At 54.7% G+C, this 21,267-nt stretch overlaps 1 protein-coding gene across 1 annotated transcript; it reads right to left on the reverse strand.

Moving 5' to 3' along the window:
- Window positions 1–316: 316 nt before the first annotated feature.
- Window positions 317–21,035, reverse strand: ALKBH5 (alkB homolog 5, RNA demethylase). The gene is made up of 4 exons (XM_068146557.1): window positions 20,234–21,035; window positions 13,236–13,316; window positions 8,044–8,199; window positions 317–5,043 (listed from the first exon to the last, which is right to left on the reverse strand). Exons 1-4 carry the CDS (start codon window positions 20,947–20,949, stop codon window positions 4,860–4,862), a joined length of 1,137 nt encoding a protein of 378 aa, XP_068002658.1. The 5' UTR covers window positions 20,950–21,035; the 3' UTR covers window positions 317–4,859.
- Window positions 21,036–21,267: the final 232 nt, after the last annotated feature.

The raw sequence follows: 21,267 nt of genomic DNA on the forward strand, positions 1-21,267 counted from the left end.
CCTGGGGCGCTGAGGCCTTTTGGGGACCAGGAATTGCTGGGGCAAGCCTGGGCAGGGGGTCAGGGTGCACATTTGCTCCTCATCCCCCAGGGAGGGAGAAGAAGGGCAGCAAGCCCTGATTCTGCTTTCTAGGGCAGCACAGGAGGGACAGGCACTGCTTTGGGACAGGCACTGCTTTGGGCCACCCCAGCCCCAGGGAGCCGGAGATTCCCTTGATTTAGAAGCGGTTCCCTGATCTCCCCAACCTCATTTCTTCCCAGCAGGGAAGCAAGGCCACATCCCAGCCACCCACACCAGCACACAGGCAGGCAGAGGCGATGCTTTCTGCTTTTATTCAATTAATGCAGCAAATCTATACAAGAATAATAATAATAATAATAATGAAACCATGAAATTCCAAACCCTGACAGTGAAGAACCAAATTCTTCCTAAGAATCAACCAGAATTAAAAGATTTCCCCACCCCATGTCCAGACTGTACAGAAAATAATCTCTGCCCCCCATTTACACACAGGACTTCTCCTATCTCAAACTTCAGAGCTGTACAACTTTGTTACAAACCAAGCTTTTTCCTAGGAAAAGCTTACAGGGAAAACAAAAATATTGCCACTTCTTCTTTTTTTTTTTCTGTGGTTGCTGTTTTAATTATTATCATTCATTAAAAACAAACAAACAAAAAAAAAGTCAATCAGAATTGGAGAGGGAAAAAAAATAAACCACAGGAAAAGAAAGCAAAACCAAACTTAAAGTCAGGCAGAACTTGTTAAGTGTGGGCAGGGGTACAGGAAGGAGCAGAGATGCTTCTCAGGTGAAGCTTTCTCCTCCCAGCTGGGAAAGGGAATGCTTCTGGCAGATGAAAGACTATTTGCTGCTGGCAGGGGTCACAGCTTGCCCCCCACCAAGCCTCCCTCCTAAGGGCATGGCAGCCACTTGGACCCACGGGGCTGGCACTGGGGAGCTGGGTAATAACAGCACCAAAAGCCAACAGCCCAAGGTCTTACCTCGTCAGGGTTTGTGCTGGCTCCCTCTGCAGCGCAGGTTGGCAGCCCTGTGCCCAGGGTCAGCCAGGGACTGGCATCAGGATCGCAGCTCCCAGGTGTCACAGCTCTCCCCTGACAGCTGGAGGACAGGTCAGGCTGTGGAGGCAGGTGGGGCAGCCCTGGGTTTCCCTGCTGCTGGCAGGCCAACAGCCTCTCCCTTGCCAGCTTACCTCTTCCCACCAGCAAAAGGAAGCCCACACAAAGCCTTGCTCCTATCACCAGCTCTTCTCAAGATGTGGGTAACAGCACAAACCCCAGCTCCTCCTCCTCCGGGCAGGAAAGCAAGGCCAAGCCCCACCAGGGCAGGGCTGAGCCCCAGCCTCCTCTCCCTCACTTAGGACAGAAGTTCCCCTGGTGGGGGCTGTGGGTCTGGGTGCATGAGATGCTCACACTGGACATAGCCTTCCTCCCACTTCCATGAACACCACGCTGTGAGTGGATGGAGAAGTCAGACCACACCACCAGACAGACAGACACAAACACACCACAGGCCACTGAGGTCAGGTCTGTGCATGAGCCTGTCCCATGGAGCAGATGGGGAGAAGATTTGCCTCCAGGCTGGAGCTCACCATTCTGCACAGCAGGCCCATGTCACCAGCCTGACCCAAAGCCTGGCACAGGAGGTGACACAGAGCACAGCCAGCAGCTGTACTTTTAAAGCCACAGTTTCACCAGACAGGTTACAGGGAGGGATCTAGAGATCCAGAGCCAGGTGAAGAATGCATCTTCTGGTTTCAAATCAAGGTTTCACTCTGATGTTGTTCAGTGCAAAAGAGTTAAAAATCCATGGTATCTACACATATACATCCATGGGTATAGAAAGTGTCTGTACAGGGGAGAAGGTGTCCTGCCTACAGGCCAGGGACCCCTCACCCAGGAGATGCTACAGCTCAGACTGCTCCTGTCCCACTCACTCTCTCTCCAAGGTGTCAAGTCCCAACCAGTCACCTTGAAGATGAAAAGAGAGGGTGGCTGAAGAGTGGCTCTGGTAAGGAGCTGCTGCTGTCCCACCAGCCACAGCTGCCAGCTCAGACCTACTGCACAGATGTGGGCAGAGGGAAGGGAAGGAAGGAGGGGAGAGCTCCTGATCATGGCATGGAGGAATGCCAGAAGAAACCAGGAGAGGAAGGAAGGAGACCTGCATGCATCTGGACTGCACAGGGATGAGGAGATGGCTGGTGCTGGGTAGAGGTAAGACCTCAGGATGCCTTTTCAGCCTTCAGTGGAGACAGCAAATGCCACATCCCACAGGGGCCATGCTCTGGGAAGTGGCTCCAGGAAGGCAGGTTGCCTCCAGCTGCATTTTGAGCTGAAGCCTCAGGATACAGCATCCACATGGCAGAGGGAGGAGTAAAACTGGGAACTGGTGGGAGGGGGAGAATAGGAGAGCAGACTGCACTGCCACCATCAGCAGTGACCACAGCAGAGCCTGACACCAAGGAGGGTGTGAGGCATGTCTGGGATGAATCCAGAAAGACAATTAGAAACAGCCATTGCCAGGCATCCTGCTGGCAGCCGCTGGCTTGCTGGAGATGTTTGCAGCAGCCACAAGGAGATGGGATTGCTCCATGTGTGTGGTTGTGCTATCAGGGGAACGCCAAGATTCCCAAAGCAAGGGGTCTGTAGCCTAGAGCTGGCCCAGATGCTCTACAGAAAGCTGGGAGGATGAGGAACACAGCTTCAAGCACTAAGCATGGTCTCAAACAGCTTGCTAAAGGTTTCAGAAGCAGAACTTTCAGATCTCTGGGCAGACAAGACAGGTCCCTTCGAGGACCAACCACAAGGCTGTGCTGGCTCCTCCACACTGAGCCAAAGGGGTTCCCACCAGGAAAGAGAGAATCACAGACAGACACTGGAGACCTCACCTAAGAACACTCCCTGCAGATCAGCAGTGCTGCAGGGGGTGGTGACTTCCTTTGCACCATGACCACCAGATGCAGCCTGAGCAGCGACCCCAAGCGTGGGCCAGCAGCAGGAGCTGCAGAAGGCAGCAGAGATGGAAAAGGACACCGAGACCCAGATGTCAGCAAACCTGCTCAAGGGCCAAGGAATGATGCTCTGGGGAACAGCTCCTGGGTGTTGTGAGTTCGGTTTGGTGTTTGTTGGGGGTTTTTTTGTGACTGGGAGCCCCTCAAGACAGCAGCAAACAGGTTTCAAAATATATTACATCTTTTTATTGCCAAGCGTGCAGACCAGGAAGTGTGTGGGGAAGGGGCACACAACACTAAGGAAAACTACAATCTGGGGGAGGCCAAAGCAGTTAAAATTGAAAAATAAGACTACTCCTTACAACTGCCAACACTTGTGCTCCAAGAATCAGTTGGAGGAAGGTTCTTAAAAGTCTGGTTCTAAATATGGTGCTGGGCCCCAGCCTTTGACAACGGTGAGGCTTCGGTGCAGGCGAATGCAAACCAGGCAGGAAAAGAGGAGAAGGTGGAAGCCTTCCTAACACCAACTCCATGAGACCAAATATCCAATTTTCAGTATTTTCTGTAGCCATCAGGAAACTCCCTGCCCCAGGAGTACCAGCAGGAAGGAGGCAGGAGGAGGCAGGCAGCTACTGCAGCGCTTGGGCCAAACTAGACCCTTGCAGCATCCTCGCTCCCAGAGCCAGCCTTGGAGGGGACAGACCACAGCCCAGCTGCCTGGCTCCTCCAAGCCCAGGGCAAAACTTGCTCCTGCAGGACACAGCAGGTCCCTCAGGATGCAAGGCTGCACCAGGATGCTGCACCCTCTCAACTCTCTCCATCTGAAAGGGACAGGGGACTGAAAGCCAGTCCTCCATGCAGGGGAGAACAGCTTTTCTCAGGGGGCCCAAAGGCAAGAATCCTCAAGCACAGCACCTCTCCTATTCCCCTTTGCTATTTCCAGCTCTGGGAAGCAGCAAGGACTCAATGCAGTCACTCAGCAGGGTCTCCAGTACAGACCTCGGGTCAGTGCTGGGCCAGCCTCAGCCACTTTTCCTTCCTTAACCAAAGTATCCCCCATGGTCAGACCAGCACTGAGAAACCAGAGCTCAGATACATTCTTTGTGGAGAGGGCAGCACAGGGACACAAGGCTGTGAGCCCAGGCTGGCTTGGGAAAAGGGACTGGAAAGGAAACCTATTGGCATTTAAAACCGGTACTAAAGTGCAACAAAACCATCCTAAACCCTTCGAAATCGACTCGCAGCAGGAGGGGGCTGCAAAGCTTCACACTTCCAGTTCCTGCAGGGCACCTTCACAACACAACCCAACAACAACTAGGGAAGAGCAACCAAGGAGCCCTTTGGTGAAGCAAAAAAAGCAGTATGAGGCCACCAGAGAAAGTTTCAGCTCCTGGAGTCGGGGGGGGGAGGAGGGGAAGTGTCAAACATCATATTTAGAACATTTGGGAAGGAAGGAAAGTTAAAGCAAGGAAAACCAAAACAAAACCAAAACCCCCAAACCCAACCAAAAAAAAGAAATAAAATACAAGTCTTGAATCTTGCAGAAGGAAACAGCTGTGAACTTTTTGGTGTTTTCCAAAGAAAATCCCAACAAACAGCCTGGCCTAACTTTCATCTGCTTCCTACGGGAGAGAGATGCCCACGGTGACCCATGCCTCAGGGCACCACGTGCACTGGGCAGGTTCCACCCTTGGGCCTCTCTTAGCATTCCTCCTCCATTCATAAAAACAAATCACTACTAGGTCCTTCCTGTTTACTCTTCAGCTTGAAAGGGGGAAAAAAGAAAACCAGAAAACTGAAGCTAAGATGGAAGATAGCCAGAGGGGAGGAGAAAAGTTATCACAGACTGGAAGCCAATCTCATCAGCTCCACAGGCCTGGAAAGTGCAATCCTCAGTGTCGCCTCATTTTAACTTTCCTAGCTGGGCTGCCGTCCTCCTCCTCCTCCTCACAGTCCTCTGTGTACTCGTAAGACCTGCGCCAATAGTTCTCTGAGCTGAAGCTGCTCCTCCTCCTGTGCTTTGGTAGCAGCACTGAGCGCCTGTTCTCCTCCTTGTCCATCTCCAGAATCCGGGGCCTGTGGAGAAAGAATAGAACAGACCAGGTTGGAAGAGACCTTCAAGATCATCAAGTCCAACCTATCATCCAACACCACCCAAACAACTAACCCATGGCACCAAGCACCCTGTCAAGTCTCCTCCTGAGCACCTCCAGTGATGGTGACTCCACCACCTCCCCAGGCAGCCCATCCCAATGGGCAATCACTCTCTCTGTGTAGAACTTCCTCCTGACCTCCAGCCTGAACCTCCCCTGGCGCAGCCTGAGACTGTGTCCTCTTGTTCTGGTGCTGGCTGCCTGGGAGAAGAGACCAACCCCCACCTGGCTACAACCTCCCTTCAGGTAGTTGTAGAGAGCAATAAGGTCACCCCTGAGTCTCTTCTCCAGGCTAAGCAACCCCAGCTCCCTCAGCCTCTCCTCACAGGGCTGTGATCCAAGCCCCTCACCAACTTTGTTGCCCTTCTCTGGACACCTTCCAGCAAGTCAACCTCCTTCCTAAACTGAGGAGCCCAGAACTGGACACAGGACTCAAGGTGTGGCCTAACCAGTGCAGTGTACAGGGGCAGAATGACCTCCCTGCTCCTGCTGGCCACACTGTTCCTGATGCAGGCCAGGATGCCATTGGCCCTCCTGGCTGCCTGGGCACACTGCAGGCTCCTGTTCATCCTACCATCGACCAGCACCCCCAGGTCCCTCTCTGCCTGGCTGCTCTCAGCCACTCTGACCCCAGCCTGTAGCACTGCATGGAGTTGTTGTGGCCAATGTGCAGCACCTGGCACTTGGATGTGTTCAAGCTCCTGCCCTTGGACTCTGCCCATCTGTCCAGTCTGTCCAGGTCCCTCTGCAGAGCCTCTCTACCCTCCAGAGAAAGAGGCAGTGAGAGAGAGCAGGCCCAGGGCAGGATCCAGGCACCCCCTGTGCAGGCCCAGGGCGGGATCCAGGCACCCCCTGTGCAGGCCCAGGGCAGGATCCAGGCACCCCCTGTGCAGGCTCAGGGCACGACCTGGGCACCCCCTGTGCAGGCCCCAGCTGCAGCTCTGCACTCTGCACACTTTGAGCCACACAGCTGAGGGTTCCCACGCTGCTCACCCAGCAGAGCAGCAACACATCACCAAGAGCTGCACCTCCCACGGGGAGGCCGAGAGCTTTGCTTCTCGTGGGGCACAAGAAAACCCCCAACTTATCCCCCCCAGGACAAGTTTTGGTCTCTACTTCTGCCCTGGACACTCCCAAACAGCACAGTCACTTCTTTTTAGGTGCAGGCTGTGGCCCCATGAATCATCCCCTGAGCAGAGGGCTCTCTGTCTCTCCTATGACAGAACCCACAGCACAGAGCTGAGCTCCTTTGTGAGTTGCCAGGGTGCTTGTGGGGTAGGACCAAAGCACAGCTCCAAACTCCTTTGTCCTCTCATTATTGTCTCAAACATCAGCACAATCAGTGCACATTGGTGCAATTGTTATGTCTGCAGAGCTGCCTCTGCTCTCACTCGGTGGTAGGACAGGGCTGGGGAGCTGCACAGAGCTCTTATTTAATCCTAGGTGGCAACTGCTGTGTTCCTCTAGGAGATTCCAGTGATATCTGTGCCATTTCCTTGTATTACACCAGAGTCTGAGGCCAAATGAAGATAAAAACAGGTTTTTAACACCCATCTGCTGCTGGGGTCTGTGCAAGTCCCTTATCAGGTCACACCAGGCTGAAAAACAGCTCTTGGGGACCTGCAGATTTGTCCTGTATGGTCTTCAATCACACACCAGCCCACTGCATGCTCAGATGGAAGCCTTCATCTGCAGGCTAACCTCTTCTTGAGCTACCTTCCCAGTCAGTCAGAGCCCAGGTGAATGAACAGGGCTCACAAACAAGCAATCCCCACCCTCCAGGACAGGTTGAAACATGGGCTGGGACCACAGAGCAGCCCAGCCCAGGGACCAAGGCAACTTTTGTTTTTGAGATGATGTGCAGGCAACTTTGTCTTGATCCTCAGGAAGCTCTGGAGCTGGAGGAGAGCAGCAGCATCAGACAACAGCTGGCAGAGGCTCACGGCTGTCGCTGCCTTCACGCAGAGCACAGCGGTGCTTAGGGGAAGCCTCAAACTCAAGCTGTCTGAAACCTCAGCAAGGAGCTCCCCTGAAGGTCAGGCTTAAGCACTCACACACTCTGGTTACACACACAAAGAAACATTCAATGTGCAGCCCTGGAACCAAAACAGGTCTGAGAGGCAGCTTCCCAGGAAGGCCTTCACCTTTCCCAGAAGCAAACCCTCACATTCTCTCCCAAGACTGCTTTCATAATATAGTTTAATGCAGCTGCACAGGTTGCTTGGCAATAGAGGTCAAAAATAATTAGCTGCAGGGAAACTATTGTTCTGAATGACTGCACTATCAAGACTCAGCCAAATCTATTGCTTCTTCATTATGCCACTCAGAGGATAAACAATGTAAGCTGCTTACAGCCACAGCTTAGCCTCTGCAAGCCTAGGAGGAAGGTATAAAGGACCTCCTTCTGATCAAACAGACCTGGACTCCACAGAAAGCACCCAGGAATCAGAATCAACCAGGTCGGAAGAGACCTCCAAGATCATCAAGTCCAACCAACCAGCCAACCCTAACTGATCAACCAGACCATGGCACTAAGTGCCCCATCCAGGCTTTTCTGAAACACCTCCAGGGACCCCCACCCCACCACCTCCCTGGGCAGCCCATCCCAATGGGCAATCTCTCTTTCTGTGAAGACCACCATCAAGCCTAAACTTCCCCATGCACAGCTTGAGGCTGTGTCCTCCTGTTCTGCTGCTGGCTGCCTGGGAGAAGAGACCAACCCCCACCCGGCCACAACCACCCTGCAGGTAGCTGTTAGACAGCAAGGAGCCTCCTTCCCCAGGCTGAACAACCCCAGCTCCCTCAGCCCCTCCTCACAGGGCTTGTGCTCCAGGAGGATGTTTTCAAGCGTGCTGAGCAGCCTCTCTTGCCAGAGCCCTGGAGGTACCATCCCAAACATCGCCCTGAGGGGAGCTGCTCCTACCTGTGAGCGGCATCGGGATCTGCTTTGCGATGGGACCGCTTCGGCTTCAGGACCTGGTCCCGGTTGCTTCCCGACAGACGCTCAGAGTTATAGCCTGGTGGCAACACAGAGCTGCTCAAGGATTTTGTTTCCAGTCGAGGTGCATCTAGTCTTGTTCTGCAAACAGTGAAAGAGAAGAGAATTTGCAAGGACTTCCCACAGAACCACCACCACCACCGGTGTGCTGCAGCAGCCCTTTGTCCTCCAGCCCTCAGCCCCGGCTGCACAGCTCGGGAAGGTGCTCAGGGCTGTTAGACCCAGCTGCAGCTCTCTGGTGCTTGCAGCTTCAGCCTGAACCTTTGCTGCCTTGGTTAGAGGGAAGAGGAAGGCTTAAGGATGCATGCAGTCAGGAGGTGAAGGCAAATCACAGAACCCACAGAGCATTAGGAGTTGGAAGGGACCTTGAAAGACCACCTAGTCCAACCCCCCAGCACCAAACGGTGCTGAGCTGAGGGTGATCCCAGCTCCAGGATGCAGAGCAGAGGCGGTGGAGCCCCTGTGAAATCACTGAGACTCCTCAGCAACTTGCAGCTCAGGTTAAGCCACCTGGGAGATGCCCTGCAAAATCCATCATCGCCCACAACAGTAATAGCTGCTTCCATCTGGGAACTCCCTCCTGTCGCAGGATCTGGTGGGGTCAGGCATCTCCCAGCTTGGCTAAGAGGGCTGAAGAGTCAAAGTACAAGTCAGGAGAAGGTGTAGCAAACAGAAGCTGCATCACATCCTCTCCAACAGCACAGCACACGCTCAAGCTACACCCAAGAGCAAGCACAGCTCAGCTCAGAGCAGGACTGGCGCAGGGAGGACTGCAGCCATGCACAGGTGGAGGGAGGCAGCAGGCTGAGCAGCAGCAATGAAAGCTCGATGGAGCAGCATCTTACCATGGCACTATCACTACCTCCAAGCACAGCAGTTAACACTCAGCTCACCAGCTTGGCTCAAGTCTGTCTCAAAACACAGAAGCCTAACACACAAAGGTGGTGCTGGAGCTCCACTGCTGCCCATTTCAGGGGGATCCAAGCCACTTCCCAGGAGGAAGGGTGCCCTTGTTGTGTTACTGCTGCAGCCTGTTTCCCTCCTTGGCATCAGGAGTGAATACTGCAGAGGTCTAGGTGGAAAAATGGGGAGAACCACTACTTGTTCTCCAGTGCTGAACTTCAGCTCCTTAGGGAGGTTTCCACAGGAGAATCCCAACCTAAGATCCCATTAGGAAGCACATCCAGTTCCAAGCTTCCTCCCTGCCAGCGAGGAAAGCCTCTTCAGTTAACCAGGATGATGCCAGGCTGGCACAGCAGCCCAAATCTGCCCAGTATGCCAGAAACAAGGAACAATTCTGCAGGCAGCTGCCAGGCTGGAGCCAGAACTAGCCCACAACATCATCATCCTGAGTGGTTCTCAGCTCCAGGGCTGGACCAAATCCAGCTAAACACCAAAGGTACCACAGATTCTGCCCCAGACACGTTAGGTGGTTTGAATTCCTCTCAAACACCACAGCAACTCCAGGCCTGCAATTAAAACAAACCAACCACCAAATACACTAGAAGGGCAAGGGAGCACCAGCCATGCTCTCTCTGTCCACAGAGCAATGCAGGTAGGAGCTACCTGAGCAGCAATGAGTAAATGTAGTGAAATGGAGAGACAAACACCTACCAAAGTTAAACAGAGTAACTCCCTGATGTAACTGCTTACAGATGGCAGCAGCAGATCTCTAATATGACTTTCCAGAGCTGCTTCAGTAGATCTCATTTCTATCCTCTACCTTCCCAGCATCTCATGAAATTCAGAGCATCCTTCCTGCCTCCCCAGGCTCTGGCTCAAAGCACTTCCAAACCTTGCTGGCTTCCCTGCAGCCCTGCACTCCAAGGCTCAGGGAGCGCTGTAAATTCCATCCCACCACAGCACTGAAGTGTCTCTGACCTACTTGGTAACCACACCACTCCCAAGCATCCTGCAAAACCCAGCTGCTCCTCCAGCTCATGCAGCTTTGCTCTCCTGCTACTGCCAGCAAAATCCATCTCTAGAACCACGCAGAGTGCAGGCAAGTGCAGATCCAGACCGAAACCCCTTGAGGCCCAGAAAGCTCTGGCAGCCTGTTCAGAGCCCAGGACCCCAGCTCCAAGCTGCAGCAAAGTTGATGCCTCTGACTCAGCTGCTCTTATCCCACCAGAAAGCTTGAGGCTGATTCATGCAGGCTCCCAGAACCACTATGGTTGGCAAACATCTTCAAGATCAACTCCAACCATAACCTAACTCTGCCAGGGCCACTACTACACCATGTCCTTACACAGCAAATCAAGGTGGCTTTTAAAGACCTCCAGGGATGGTGATTCAACCACTTCCCTGGGCAGCCTGTTCCAGTCTTTGGGAACCCTTTTGGGATGAAAGTCTTTCCTGACATCCAACCTTAGCCTCCTCTGGCATAACTTGAGGCCACTTCCTCTCGTCCTGTCAGTTGTGACTGGTGAGGAGAGATGTGTGGACGTGGCACCTGGGGACATGGTTTGGTGGCCATGGTGGTGTTAGGGTGGTTGACAGCTGGATCTTAGAAGTCTTTTCCAAACAAAACAATTCTATGATTCTACAATTCAATAAAAGAACAACACCCAGCTCTCCACAACATCCTCCTGGGGAGCTGGAGAGAGCCAGAGGGTCTCCCCCCTCAGCCTCAGCCTAAACCACCTCAGCTGCTCCTCGTTCTGGCCACCAGGACTAGGAAGAGGACTTTCAAGGAGGCTGCTGCTCCCCCCCGTGCCTCTCAGGCCCCCAGAGGAAGCAGCATTTTCCTGCTTGCATAAGAGACCATTGCAGGCTGCAGAGCAAGTCTCGTGATGCAGGAGCAGGGGCTGGCAGCTGCTGCAGCAGTCCAGGCCCTGGGGATGTGAGCGAGGACAAAGGTGAGAGCAGCCCTGCTGTGCAGGCAGGAGCGGCCCAGCCGCCCCCACAGGGTAGAAGCAGCAATTAATAAGCTCTGTTTGGCAGCCATCAGAGCACACCCTTTGGCAAACAGGCCACGGCCAGGCATCCACCGGGGCTCCCGAGCTGTAGGGGAGCTTACACGCAGAGAATTACCAGGGGGTTTCCACTTTGCTCAGGAGAATATAAGGAAATAAATCCTGCTGTGGTTTCAGTCTGCCAGGCCAGGCAGCTCGTGGCTGGCTAGGACTGGGCAGAGGCTCTGCTGCTCTGACTCTAAGTCAATCAGAGCCCTGAACAGAAGGACACAGCTACAGAAGGAACCACCCTCTCCATCACAGCGGCTTCTCCCTCCTCCAGCCTCTCTCCCCTGCAGGCTATGACCCCAGGAGACAGCCTGTCACTCTCTGCAGCTACCTGAAAGGAGGCTGTAGTGAGGTGGGTGTTGGCCTCTTCTCCCTGGTAACTAGTGATAGGACAAAAAGGAAATGGCCTCAAGTTGCACCAGGGGAGGTTTAGGTTGCACATCAGAAGAAACTTCTTCACTGAAAGGGTTCTCAAAGACTGGAACAGGCTGCCCAGGGAGGTGGTTGAATCCTCATCCCTGGAGGTGTTTAGAAGAGGCACCTATGTGGTGATGAGGGACATGGCTTAGCACCAGACTTGGCAGTCAGAGAATGGTTGGACTCAAATGATCTTAAAAGGCTTTCCCAACTGAAATGATCCTGAGAATCTGACTCCAAGGCCACAGCTGCATGGCTGTGCCAGACACAGCTCTGTGAGGGGCTAACAGGCTTTGTCTGTTCAGCAGTGCTGCACTAGGTCAGCCAGGTCCACCTCAGCCAGATAGGTGCTCACCCAGCTGCACTTTGAGGCTAGGCTGCAATAGCTTAGAGAGACCAGCAAAGGCAAGGGGCAGAGTTTTTGGTCTCTTAGTAGAAGGAAGTGATGAGAAAGGATCCCAGGATGTTAGGGATTTGGAAGGGACCTCCAGAGATCATGGAGTCCAACCCCCCCGGCCAGAGCAGGGCCATATAATCCAGCACAGGTCACACAGGAACACATCCAGATGGGGCTGGAAAGGCTCCAGAGCAGGAGACTCCACAACCTCTCTGGGCAGCCTGCTCCAGGGCTCTGTGACCCTCACAGGGAAGAAGTTCCTCCTCATGTTGAGGTGGAACCTCCTGTGCTGGAGTTTATATCCATTGCCCCTTGTCCTGTCCCTGGGTGCAGCTGAGCAGAGCCTGTCCCTGTCCCTGTCCCCTCCCTCCTGACCCCCAGCCCTCAGATATTTATAAACATCTATTAAATCCCCTCTCAGTCTTCTCTTCTCCAGAATGAACACCCCCAGGGCTCTCAGCTCCCCACCAGGCAGTGCTCCAGTCCCTTCATCATCCTCATAGCCTCATGGACTCTCTCCAGCAGATCCCTGTCCCCCTTGAACTGGGGAGCCCAGAACCGGACACAACACTCCAGGTGAGTTCTCACCAGGGCAGAGTGGAGGACATTTCTGGGCACAAAATGAGGTCATACTGAGAGAGTTTGGGGTGGGGGTGGTTTATTTTTCCTCCATTTTCTTAAAAGCCTCAGGAAGAGGCAGTGGTTGATGAAACGCCTTCAAGAGAGCAGCAGCTTCTGAAACACCTTACAGAGCTGGGCTTCCCAACACCAACTCCAAGGACAAGCTCTCCAGAGTGATCACTAAATGTGCTGCACTCATTTCCCTTCAAAGCCAGCATCTTCCTCCTCCTCCCAGGGAAATGAAAGCCAAGCTACTACAAACCATTTTATCTGCTTCACAGGAGACTCCTCACCACAAGCACCAGCTTCAAAGGACGGCCCAGGTAGCTCACACAGGTGGTATCAGATGATCAGACACCTGAATACACAGCCCCAGACAAGAGAGCCTGAAACCCTAGCTGTTTAGAGTGAGGGAGCCAGTGAAAGCCAGGTGTTTGGACACAAACAGGACTTGCAAACCCAGACATGACAACGAAGCTCTGCTGCACAGAGCCAAGAAGTGATTAACTCCGCAGGAACAAGCTCCATCCACCTCCGCCAGCGAAGCCATGGGCACCGCAAGACACAAGCCTCAGAGTGACATCTAATCAAGATGTGAGATCAAGCCAACAAATGAACAAGCAAGACAGTGTAGAAGTGTTCTTTTCCAAAGCACCTCAGGAAACCTCAGAGCACCAGCTCCAGCTCTCTCTGGCTGGCTGGGGGGCTGCAGCACTTACTTTCGCAGGATGATGACGGCTCTCCTCTCCTTGATGTCCTGCGGTCGGATACAGTGTGTGATTTCATCAGCTGCATATCCACTGACAACAGAAAACAGAAAGCCACACTCAGAAAGGTGACAGGCAGAAAAGCAGAGAGCTGTCTGCAGCCACAGTGTTGGCCAGTCATTTCCTAACCTCCACCAGGAATCCTCCCCCGAGCACCATTCCCCAGGCACACAGGAGCCAGACTTACAGGAAGGAAGGAACCTCAGGAAAGAATGAGGACACTCAGAGTTGGTGGTTGGGGGGGGGGGGATGTTTTTGACTCTTTTTTCAGGCTACATCAGAGGCTAAACCACTGCCTGCCACAACACTGTGAAATAAGAGGTGCAGGAAATGAGTTTAGGGAATGTCAACCAATTCATTTATCAAGAGGTTAGGAGCGGGGCGGGGGTGGAAATCAGCGCGTTGCTCCGAAGTATCTCCTCCTGTATGCCCCTGAGACAAAACATCTCTGGAGGCTGAGGTATGCAGCACACAGAGACACAAACATGCACCAGAGTCGATGAGAATCTGGTTGGTTGAGGAGGGGGTGCAGTGGTGCCAAGAGCCGAGTGCCTCCCCCTCCAACCTGGGCACAGATGCTGCTCTCTCAGCACCATCCCTGCTGTGTGGCACATCCTCAGCTGAGGTACAAACATCACCCCCCCAGCACAGCCCAACCAACACAACACACACTGAGTGACCTTCAAATCCAGACCTGCCCACCAAGCTGCAGCCCTAAAACCACCCTGCCACAGGGCTGACGAGGTGAGACAGCTCCCAGGCAAGGAAAGTTACACCAGGCTCAGGCAGCTACACCTGCAGTAGTTTTTGGCAGGAGCGTTTCACTCTGTGAGATGACTTCACCTACTCCATGCTCCTCACAGGCTGGAGGAAAATCATGGCCAGCAAGGGGCCCAGCTACCCACAACACACAGGAGTGGGTCTTGGTGGCTGTTTATCTCCCAGGGTGCCACACAGCACACATCATGGCAGGCCTGAGGAGAGCAGCCACTGCTGCGACACACAACCCAGCCTGCCAGGAGCACATCTCCTCATTGCATGGGTGCTGTGAGCCAGTCTGAGAGGTGGGCCTGCCCTCTACCTGCTGTTTGGAGAGTGGCTGCTCACCAAAGAGCCTTCTAGAGTCCACTGCAGGGTGAAAGAGAAGTTGAACACCATCAGAACCCCCTGAAATGGCTGCCAAGGACAGAAATGCCTTTGAAAGGGCTTGGGTGAAGGCTGCTCAAGCCACACCAAGCCAGGCTGGTTTCACCTGAAGCAGAAATCACCCAGCCTGCTCTCCTCACAAAGCTTGATCACGAAGCTGCTGTCAGCCAGCCATCAACCAGCCCTCCAGGAGCACAGCCTGGGTCAATGGCTTGCAGGTTACTGAGGACACTGCAAGCAGCTCAGGCACACACAGGCCTGCTCTGGGAACAGGTCTGGGTCTCCTTTATCTGGTTAGGTAAGCCTCCCACTCACCCAGGAACACACATCTCTCAAGGATGGATTTACTGCTTGGGAGAGAGAGCTAAGAGTCTGGAAGCTGGTCAGTTACAAGAGAGGTTCATGTCCATCCCCTCCATCCTCTGAGGCACTGCAGAGCAGGACAACATTATGTGAAGGGCTTTATAATGATGCTCTCTGGTGGTGCAGGAACCTCTGAGTCAGGCTCCAGTGACTGCATTAACATCACCCAGGTTAACATTCACCTTGGTACATCCTCAACACCCTGAGCATCAGGGACAGGCCTGCTTCCAGACCTGTGCTCCCCATCACCAGATGTCAGCCTGGCCACTTGTCCTCACCCCTCAAGCTGGAACCTATTTTCCAGCTCACTTTCAGGCACAGTTTGTGGTCCCAGGTGCCACAGCCCTGATTCCCCATCCCAGGCCCTAATGGGGACTGATCAGTGTGCCCCAGTGTCACACCAGTGTGGCAAACCCCAGCAGACAATGATGGCATCTCTGGGTCACCCCAGTGAAGGGCTTTGCACAGGCACCAGGCTGTATTCTGCTTTGTGCCAGCACTGACTCACCCACTGCCCAGTCTTGCCACATCCAGATGAAGGGGGAAGGGGCAGAGAAGGGACCAAACCCACCAACCATGATACTGAGGGTCTACCCAGAGATTTCTTGCCCAGAAAACATGAGATAAGAGACATCCCCCCTGAATTGCTGACCATGGGAACACCTGAGCATGGCCTCTCCAGCCTAAAGCATTTTCCAGAGCACAGGGAGGTGCAGATGCTCTCCACATGCTCCCTCAGCCAACACCCCAACTCCTACAGAGCCTCTCAGATCTTACACCCCTAACCCCTCTCCAAGACTCTTTTTCATTCCAGCAGAGCTGCTGCTCAGCCACAACTGATCCACGTGGAGATGAAAGCAGACTTTTGTACAAACATCACCACAAAGGAGGCCCTGAAGCTCTACAGAGCCTCCAGCAGGAAATGTTTCAGGGGACTGATGCTAGCCAGGCCAGATCAGAGGCAGAGGGACCTCACAGTGCCCCATCACAGGAGCTGCTCACACTCCAGGAAAGCTGCTGCCTCAAACCACAGATGTGACACCAACCAGTTCAAGCAAAGCTTGAACAGATCTATTTGCCTCATCACCACCGGCACTCACAGAGCGTCCTCTGCGCCAACAGCCTGCTCTGAGGGACCAGACCTCTCTGGACACACACCTAATCCCGGCAGTTGTGGAGGGATTCCTCCAGCTGGAGAGAAAGCAGGTTCACCCACCAGAGACTGCTACCACCAGGCAAGCCTGGAGACAAGAGGAGAGACAAACACCGTGGATGTTTCTTCCCACCGCTACTACCAACAGCGGGGAGAGGACCCGGGGTGCTCGGCAGCTGCAGCAGGGAAGCCCTTATGGTGTTTGAGCTCTCAGAACCTGGCAAGTGCTATTTTTGGTCATCTACTCCTCTGGCTGCCTGCAGCTACACTATTTCCAACCAGGGTGCTGAGATGCAACACCTGGCAGTTAAACAAAAGCTGGCTGATGGCTCGGATTTGCTCCCTACACCAGCGGCTGCGGGGCAGGGGTCTGTCTGGAACCACCCTCCCCAGCTGGCTCTGCACCCCTCCAGCTGGCTCTGCACCCCTCCAGCTGGCTCCCCTTTTTCTCCCCAGCCCAACCATTTGGCAGAGCACATGCTCCCCAGATGAACAGGCAAATTCCTCCGTCTCCTCCCCGCTGCTGCTATTGATTGATGCTTATCAAATTCCTGTTAAAGAAATCCACAGAGATGGTCCTGCCAGCAGCCCCCAGCAGACACCTAATGGCTCACAGAACTGAAATCCAGCTTGACTCTGAAAAGAGCAGCACCTACAAGGGCAAATCTTTCCCCCAGATGCAAGACAGGAAGAAGGGCTTTGCTGGAAGGCTCCTTAGCAGGTCATGGGGTGGCTCTGCCTTTGTCCCGCTCCCAGAGGTGCCCAACCCAGCCGGGGGAACCTCAGTTCCACCTTCCAACACTAACCTATCCTTTGAGGACTGAATGCTTCCCAGGGAATTTGAGGCAGGGTCAAGTGTTTGCAAACTCCACAGCCTGCTTCCCAGCATCACACCATCACAGAATGGTAGGGGCTGGAAAGGACCCCTGGAGATCCTCAAGTCAAATCCCCCTGCCGAGGTAGGTTTACCTAGAAGAGGTCACACAGGAACATGTCCAGGATGGTTTTGAATGTCTCCAGAGATGAAGACTCCTCCACCTCCCAGGGGAGCCTGTTCCAGTGCCCCATCACCCTTAAAGAGGTTCTCCTCATGTTTAGATGGAACTTATATTCAAGTTTGTGCCCACCACCCCTTGTCCTGCCACTGGGCACCGCCGAAAACAGACTGCTCCCACCCTCCTGACAGCCACCCTTTAAGCACTGCTGAGACCCCCCTCAGTCTTCTCTTTTCCAGACCAAAACAGAAGACCAAATTTTCTCAGTCTTTCCTCATAAGAGAGACGTCTCAGTCCCCTGAGCTTCTTTGTAGCAAATAAAACAAGCAAATAAAGTCAAGGGAGGGAAATGCAGGCAAAGCCTCTCCCCAATCCCCCTCCTGCAGGTACCTACAAATCGGGAGGACAATGGGGAATAGGCTGCTGAAAGCAGGAAGGGGACAGGCATGATTTGAGGAGGGCCTCAGAATGATGTAGGGGAAAAGAGAGAGAGTATTCACCTCTTGAGCTCCTCAGGACTGCCGAAAGCAGAACAGGAGGCGAGGAGAGCCTGAGCACGATGTAGGGGAAAAGAGGGAGACCCAGCTCCTCTTCAGCTCCTCAGGACCTCCACACGGTAACCCAAGGCATGTAGCCACCCTGGCTGCCCGGGAGAGGCGGGGTGCCAGCAGCAGCCACTGACCCAGCACTATTTGAATCACAGACATCACAAGAATGCCATTTCTAGCTGCGCCGTTTCGCTATCTCCAGGGCAACTGCCTGCAGCAACTGTTTACCGAGAGGAGAAAAAGCCAAGTTTGGAGACTTGACTTAAACAGGACCAAGGACTGGATTTTGGAGGTACACTCCTGAGAGCCTGCATCTCTCCCTGCTCCCTCTGAATGGTTGGGGTTAGAGGGGAGATCTGGAGGCCAGTAGCTCGCTTCCAGCCATGCCCATATCATCACAGAACAATCACTATGGCTGAATCTCTCCTAAGTGAGTGCTAAGTATCTGCTAAGTGCTGTACCCAAAGTGCAAGAATCTCCCTTGCCCCCGATTCCATCATTTGCTGGAAAGCAGAACATCTAACCCCGGATGAAGCTAGGGGATGCCTGCGGTGGGTCAGCCAATAAACCACCTTCTCGTTTGAGGGGGGAAACAGCACCTTCGTTCGATCTGTACCATGGCCTCAGCCACGTTCATACACTGATTACAGCACCCAGGTGCTGCTGGCCAACAACCCAAACACACAGGCCTGGGAGACACCCGGTTCCAACTGCTGGAGCCCCGAGCCAGCTGCCTCTTCCCAGCGCTTTTAGGAGACAAGAAAACATCATTCTCCAGTCCTGGAACACAGCAAAGCACCTCTGCCTCCCCCCACCGCCCTCCACTGCGAAGTCTGCAGCCTTCAAACATAAGGCCATGAGTTTTCCTGGTGGCTCTGACTACAAGACTCCAGACCGAGCCTGCTGGGATGCTTTTAAGCAAGAAAATGCTCTCTGTCTTAAGAAAACAACAACCAAGCAACCCACCTCTAGCTGTGAAAGGAAGGACAGCTATTAACCCCAGCCCCCCTGGGGAAAGGCAGCACTGGCTTCAAGTTGTGCCAGGGAAGGTTCAGGTTAGGTATTAGGAAAAAACCCTTTCCAGAAAGGGCTCTCAGGCACTGGCACAGGCACCCGGGGAGGTGGTGGAGCACCATTCCCAGAGGGATTTAAAAGATGTGGCACTGAGGGACACAGTTTAGTGACAGTTGCTTAGCAGTAGTGATGGGATTGTGAACTCCAGGAGAGCAGCTGGACTCGATGATCTCACAGGTCTCTTCCTACCCGGACAGTTCTGTGATTCTATGACCACTAGCAGGAAAATCAGGGTATAAAAAGGTTCCCCTTCTGATGTCTGAAGTCGGGAGCAGAAGGGCTGCCTCACACCCAGCTCTCTCCATCCCCCGGGGCCGAGCTTGCTCTGCAGTAAAAGGACAGGTCCCCCAGGTCCTATTTCACAAAATCACCCTGACCTCTGCCCTCTTCAACCCACCAGGGGACCAGAAAAGGTCCTCAGCGCCGTTCCCACTTCCCTCCCCAGCTTCCCTCATCCCTAATCCGGAGAAGTTACCTAACGCCGGGGGGACGGCCAGGATTAGTTAATGTTTGTGCAGCTTTCCCAGATAAAAGCTCCCCGAGATCTCCCCATCTATTATTGATGCCTCAACGGTGCGAGGCCGCCTGCTCCTGGGGAAGGGGGGGGAAATTCCTTGCCGAACCCTGCGGCGATCACTTTACAAGCCAAAGCCAGCGATTGTGTTACACAGCCTTGGGAGCCCTGAAAACCGACCTGGACCTTCACCAAACCGAAAAAAACCCAAACCCCAACCCCGAAGGTAGAGTTAGTAGCTTGGAGCGCTGCTGGCAGAGCCCAAGTGGTGGCTGCTCCTGGCAGGGCTCACTCTGACCTTCAGGGACGGCGGGGACTGGGTGCTCACCGCATCACGCAGCCCCAGCGCCGGGCTTCAAGCTGCCCTCCAGAAAACCTGACCGCTGGTGGGTCCTGCCTAGCACCTGCCTGTCCCCTCACCTGCTCTGCTTGCCCAGCACCTACTGGGAGGCAGAGGGAGTTAGGCAGCAGGTATTTGCCAGTGCCAGCCCCAGCCTTGCTACCGGCCGGCTGCGTGACCTTGGGCAGGTCATTTCACCTCCACCGCTCTTCCCCCGCTCGCCAGAACGCACATCAAGTCCTTCCTTGTGCCTGTGACGTGCCACGCTTCCGAGGGACAGTCCCACGGAGCTCTGCACTCCACTCTCCCCATACGCTTCCAGTTCCGTCTTCCCAGTTTGCAAACTGGGCAGACGAGGCCACTCACACCTCCTCTCCACGCTTAAGGTCAGGTGGGGAGGCACTGGCCCAGCTAAAAATAGACCTGGGAGCCCAGTCCCAGCCAGCTGCTGTGCTGAGCAAAGGCTCCATTTTGTGCCTCGATTTGCTCTTTTAACCATTTACAGCGAAGCCAAGCTCCGCAGGCAGCCCAGCTCCCGCCAGGACTCACCTCAAACCCTGCGGAGAGGCCACCCCCCCAAAACATCAATCACTCACTCACTCAAATCCTCACCCACCACCGCAGCAGGACCACCCCCCAGGATCATTCCTTCACCCCCTGCACCACAGCAAGACCCTGCACGCCTGCAGGAGGGTGAGATGAAGCCCGAGCCGCCGCCGCCGGCGGGGTGTGCATCCCCGTGCCTCGTGATTCACGTTACACAACCGAGCCCCGGCAGGGCAGCGGGAGGGAGGCCTGGGCAGCACGGCCGCGTTACCTGAGCACTGTGACGCTTCCCCTCTTGACGGGCAGGAAGAGAACAGGCTCCGAAACTCGGATGGGTTTGAACTGGAATTTACACCCGAAGCAGAGCGCCGAGTCGCTGAAGAAGGAGACAGAGACGATCGGCCTCTCAAAGATATGGATGGGGTCCACGTGGGAGACAATGCAGCCCCCCGGCTGGTAGTCGTTGATGACGGCACTGTTCACAAAGCCCTCGGGAATCACCCGGTGCTCCACCAGCTTCCTGATCACCAAGTCGTACACCCACTCAGGGATGGCATCCACTTCTCCCCGCGGGTACAGCCGCTCCTGGCCGGGGCCTCGTCTCTGCAGCTGAGACCCATAGGTGTAACCCTCCCCGAAAAAATACTTGTTCCGCAGCGGGGCGCGATCCACCGTGTGCTCCCTGTAGAGCCCCTTCTCCGCCCGGGACACCACGTCCTCGATGCGAGCTTCGATCTTGGCGCACTCCTCGGCGCTGAACAGCCGAAGCTGGCGGATGCCGCTTTTGACTTTCCGAGCTTCTTCTTCCTCCTTCTGCTCCTCGTAGTCGCTGGGCTCGGAACCGGAATCCTGGTGCCGCCGTTTGCGGTCGTAGGGAGGGTCGGGGGGTTCGCGGGGGAGGCTGCCACTGCTGCCTTTGTGGCCGTCCCGGTAGGGCATCATGTGCTTGAGCTTCTCCCGCAGGTCCGTGTAGCCGGTGCCGGCCATAGTGCGTCCGCAGCCCCCGCCTCTATCGATCCCGGCTCTGCAGGCGGCGGCTGGCGGCGGCGGCGGGGGACGCGCAGCTGCTATTCATGGCACCCGCCGCCCTCCTGGAAGAGCCCCGGAGGAACAGGGAGGTCAGGACGGGACACCACCCCCCCACTACCATCACCACCACCCCCTCTTCCGCCACCGTGACCGCCCGTGCCCCCTCTCCCCGCCACCCCCGCCCCGAGAAGATGGGATTTCCCCTCCAGGTAGGCAACGCGGCTCCCGCCCACCTCCTCCCTCCCGCCCCTCCCGGGATGAAGCGGAGGCAGCCCA

Source organism: Melanerpes formicivorus, unplaced genomic scaffold (genome assembly GCF_026170545.1).
Source record: "Melanerpes formicivorus ecotype bairdi unplaced genomic scaffold, bMelFor1.0.p_v2 SCAF_14, whole genome shotgun sequence".
NCBI classification, from domain to species: Eukaryota; Metazoa; Chordata; class Aves; order Piciformes; family Picidae; genus Melanerpes; species Melanerpes formicivorus.

Coding starts and splice junctions, on each gene's coding strand:
- ALKBH5 (XM_068146557.1), bottom strand. CDS start 20,949: ATGGCCGGCACCGGCTACACGGACCTGCGGGAGAAGCTCAAGCACATG. Junction 8,200..13,235: donor GCCGTCATCATCCTGCGAAA/GTAAGTGCTGCA, acceptor CACTGTTTGCAG/AACAAGACTAGATGCACCTC. Junction 5,044..8,043: donor GATCCCGATGCCGCTCACAG/GTAGGAGCAGCT, acceptor CTTTCTCCACAG/GCCCCGGATTCTGGAGATGG.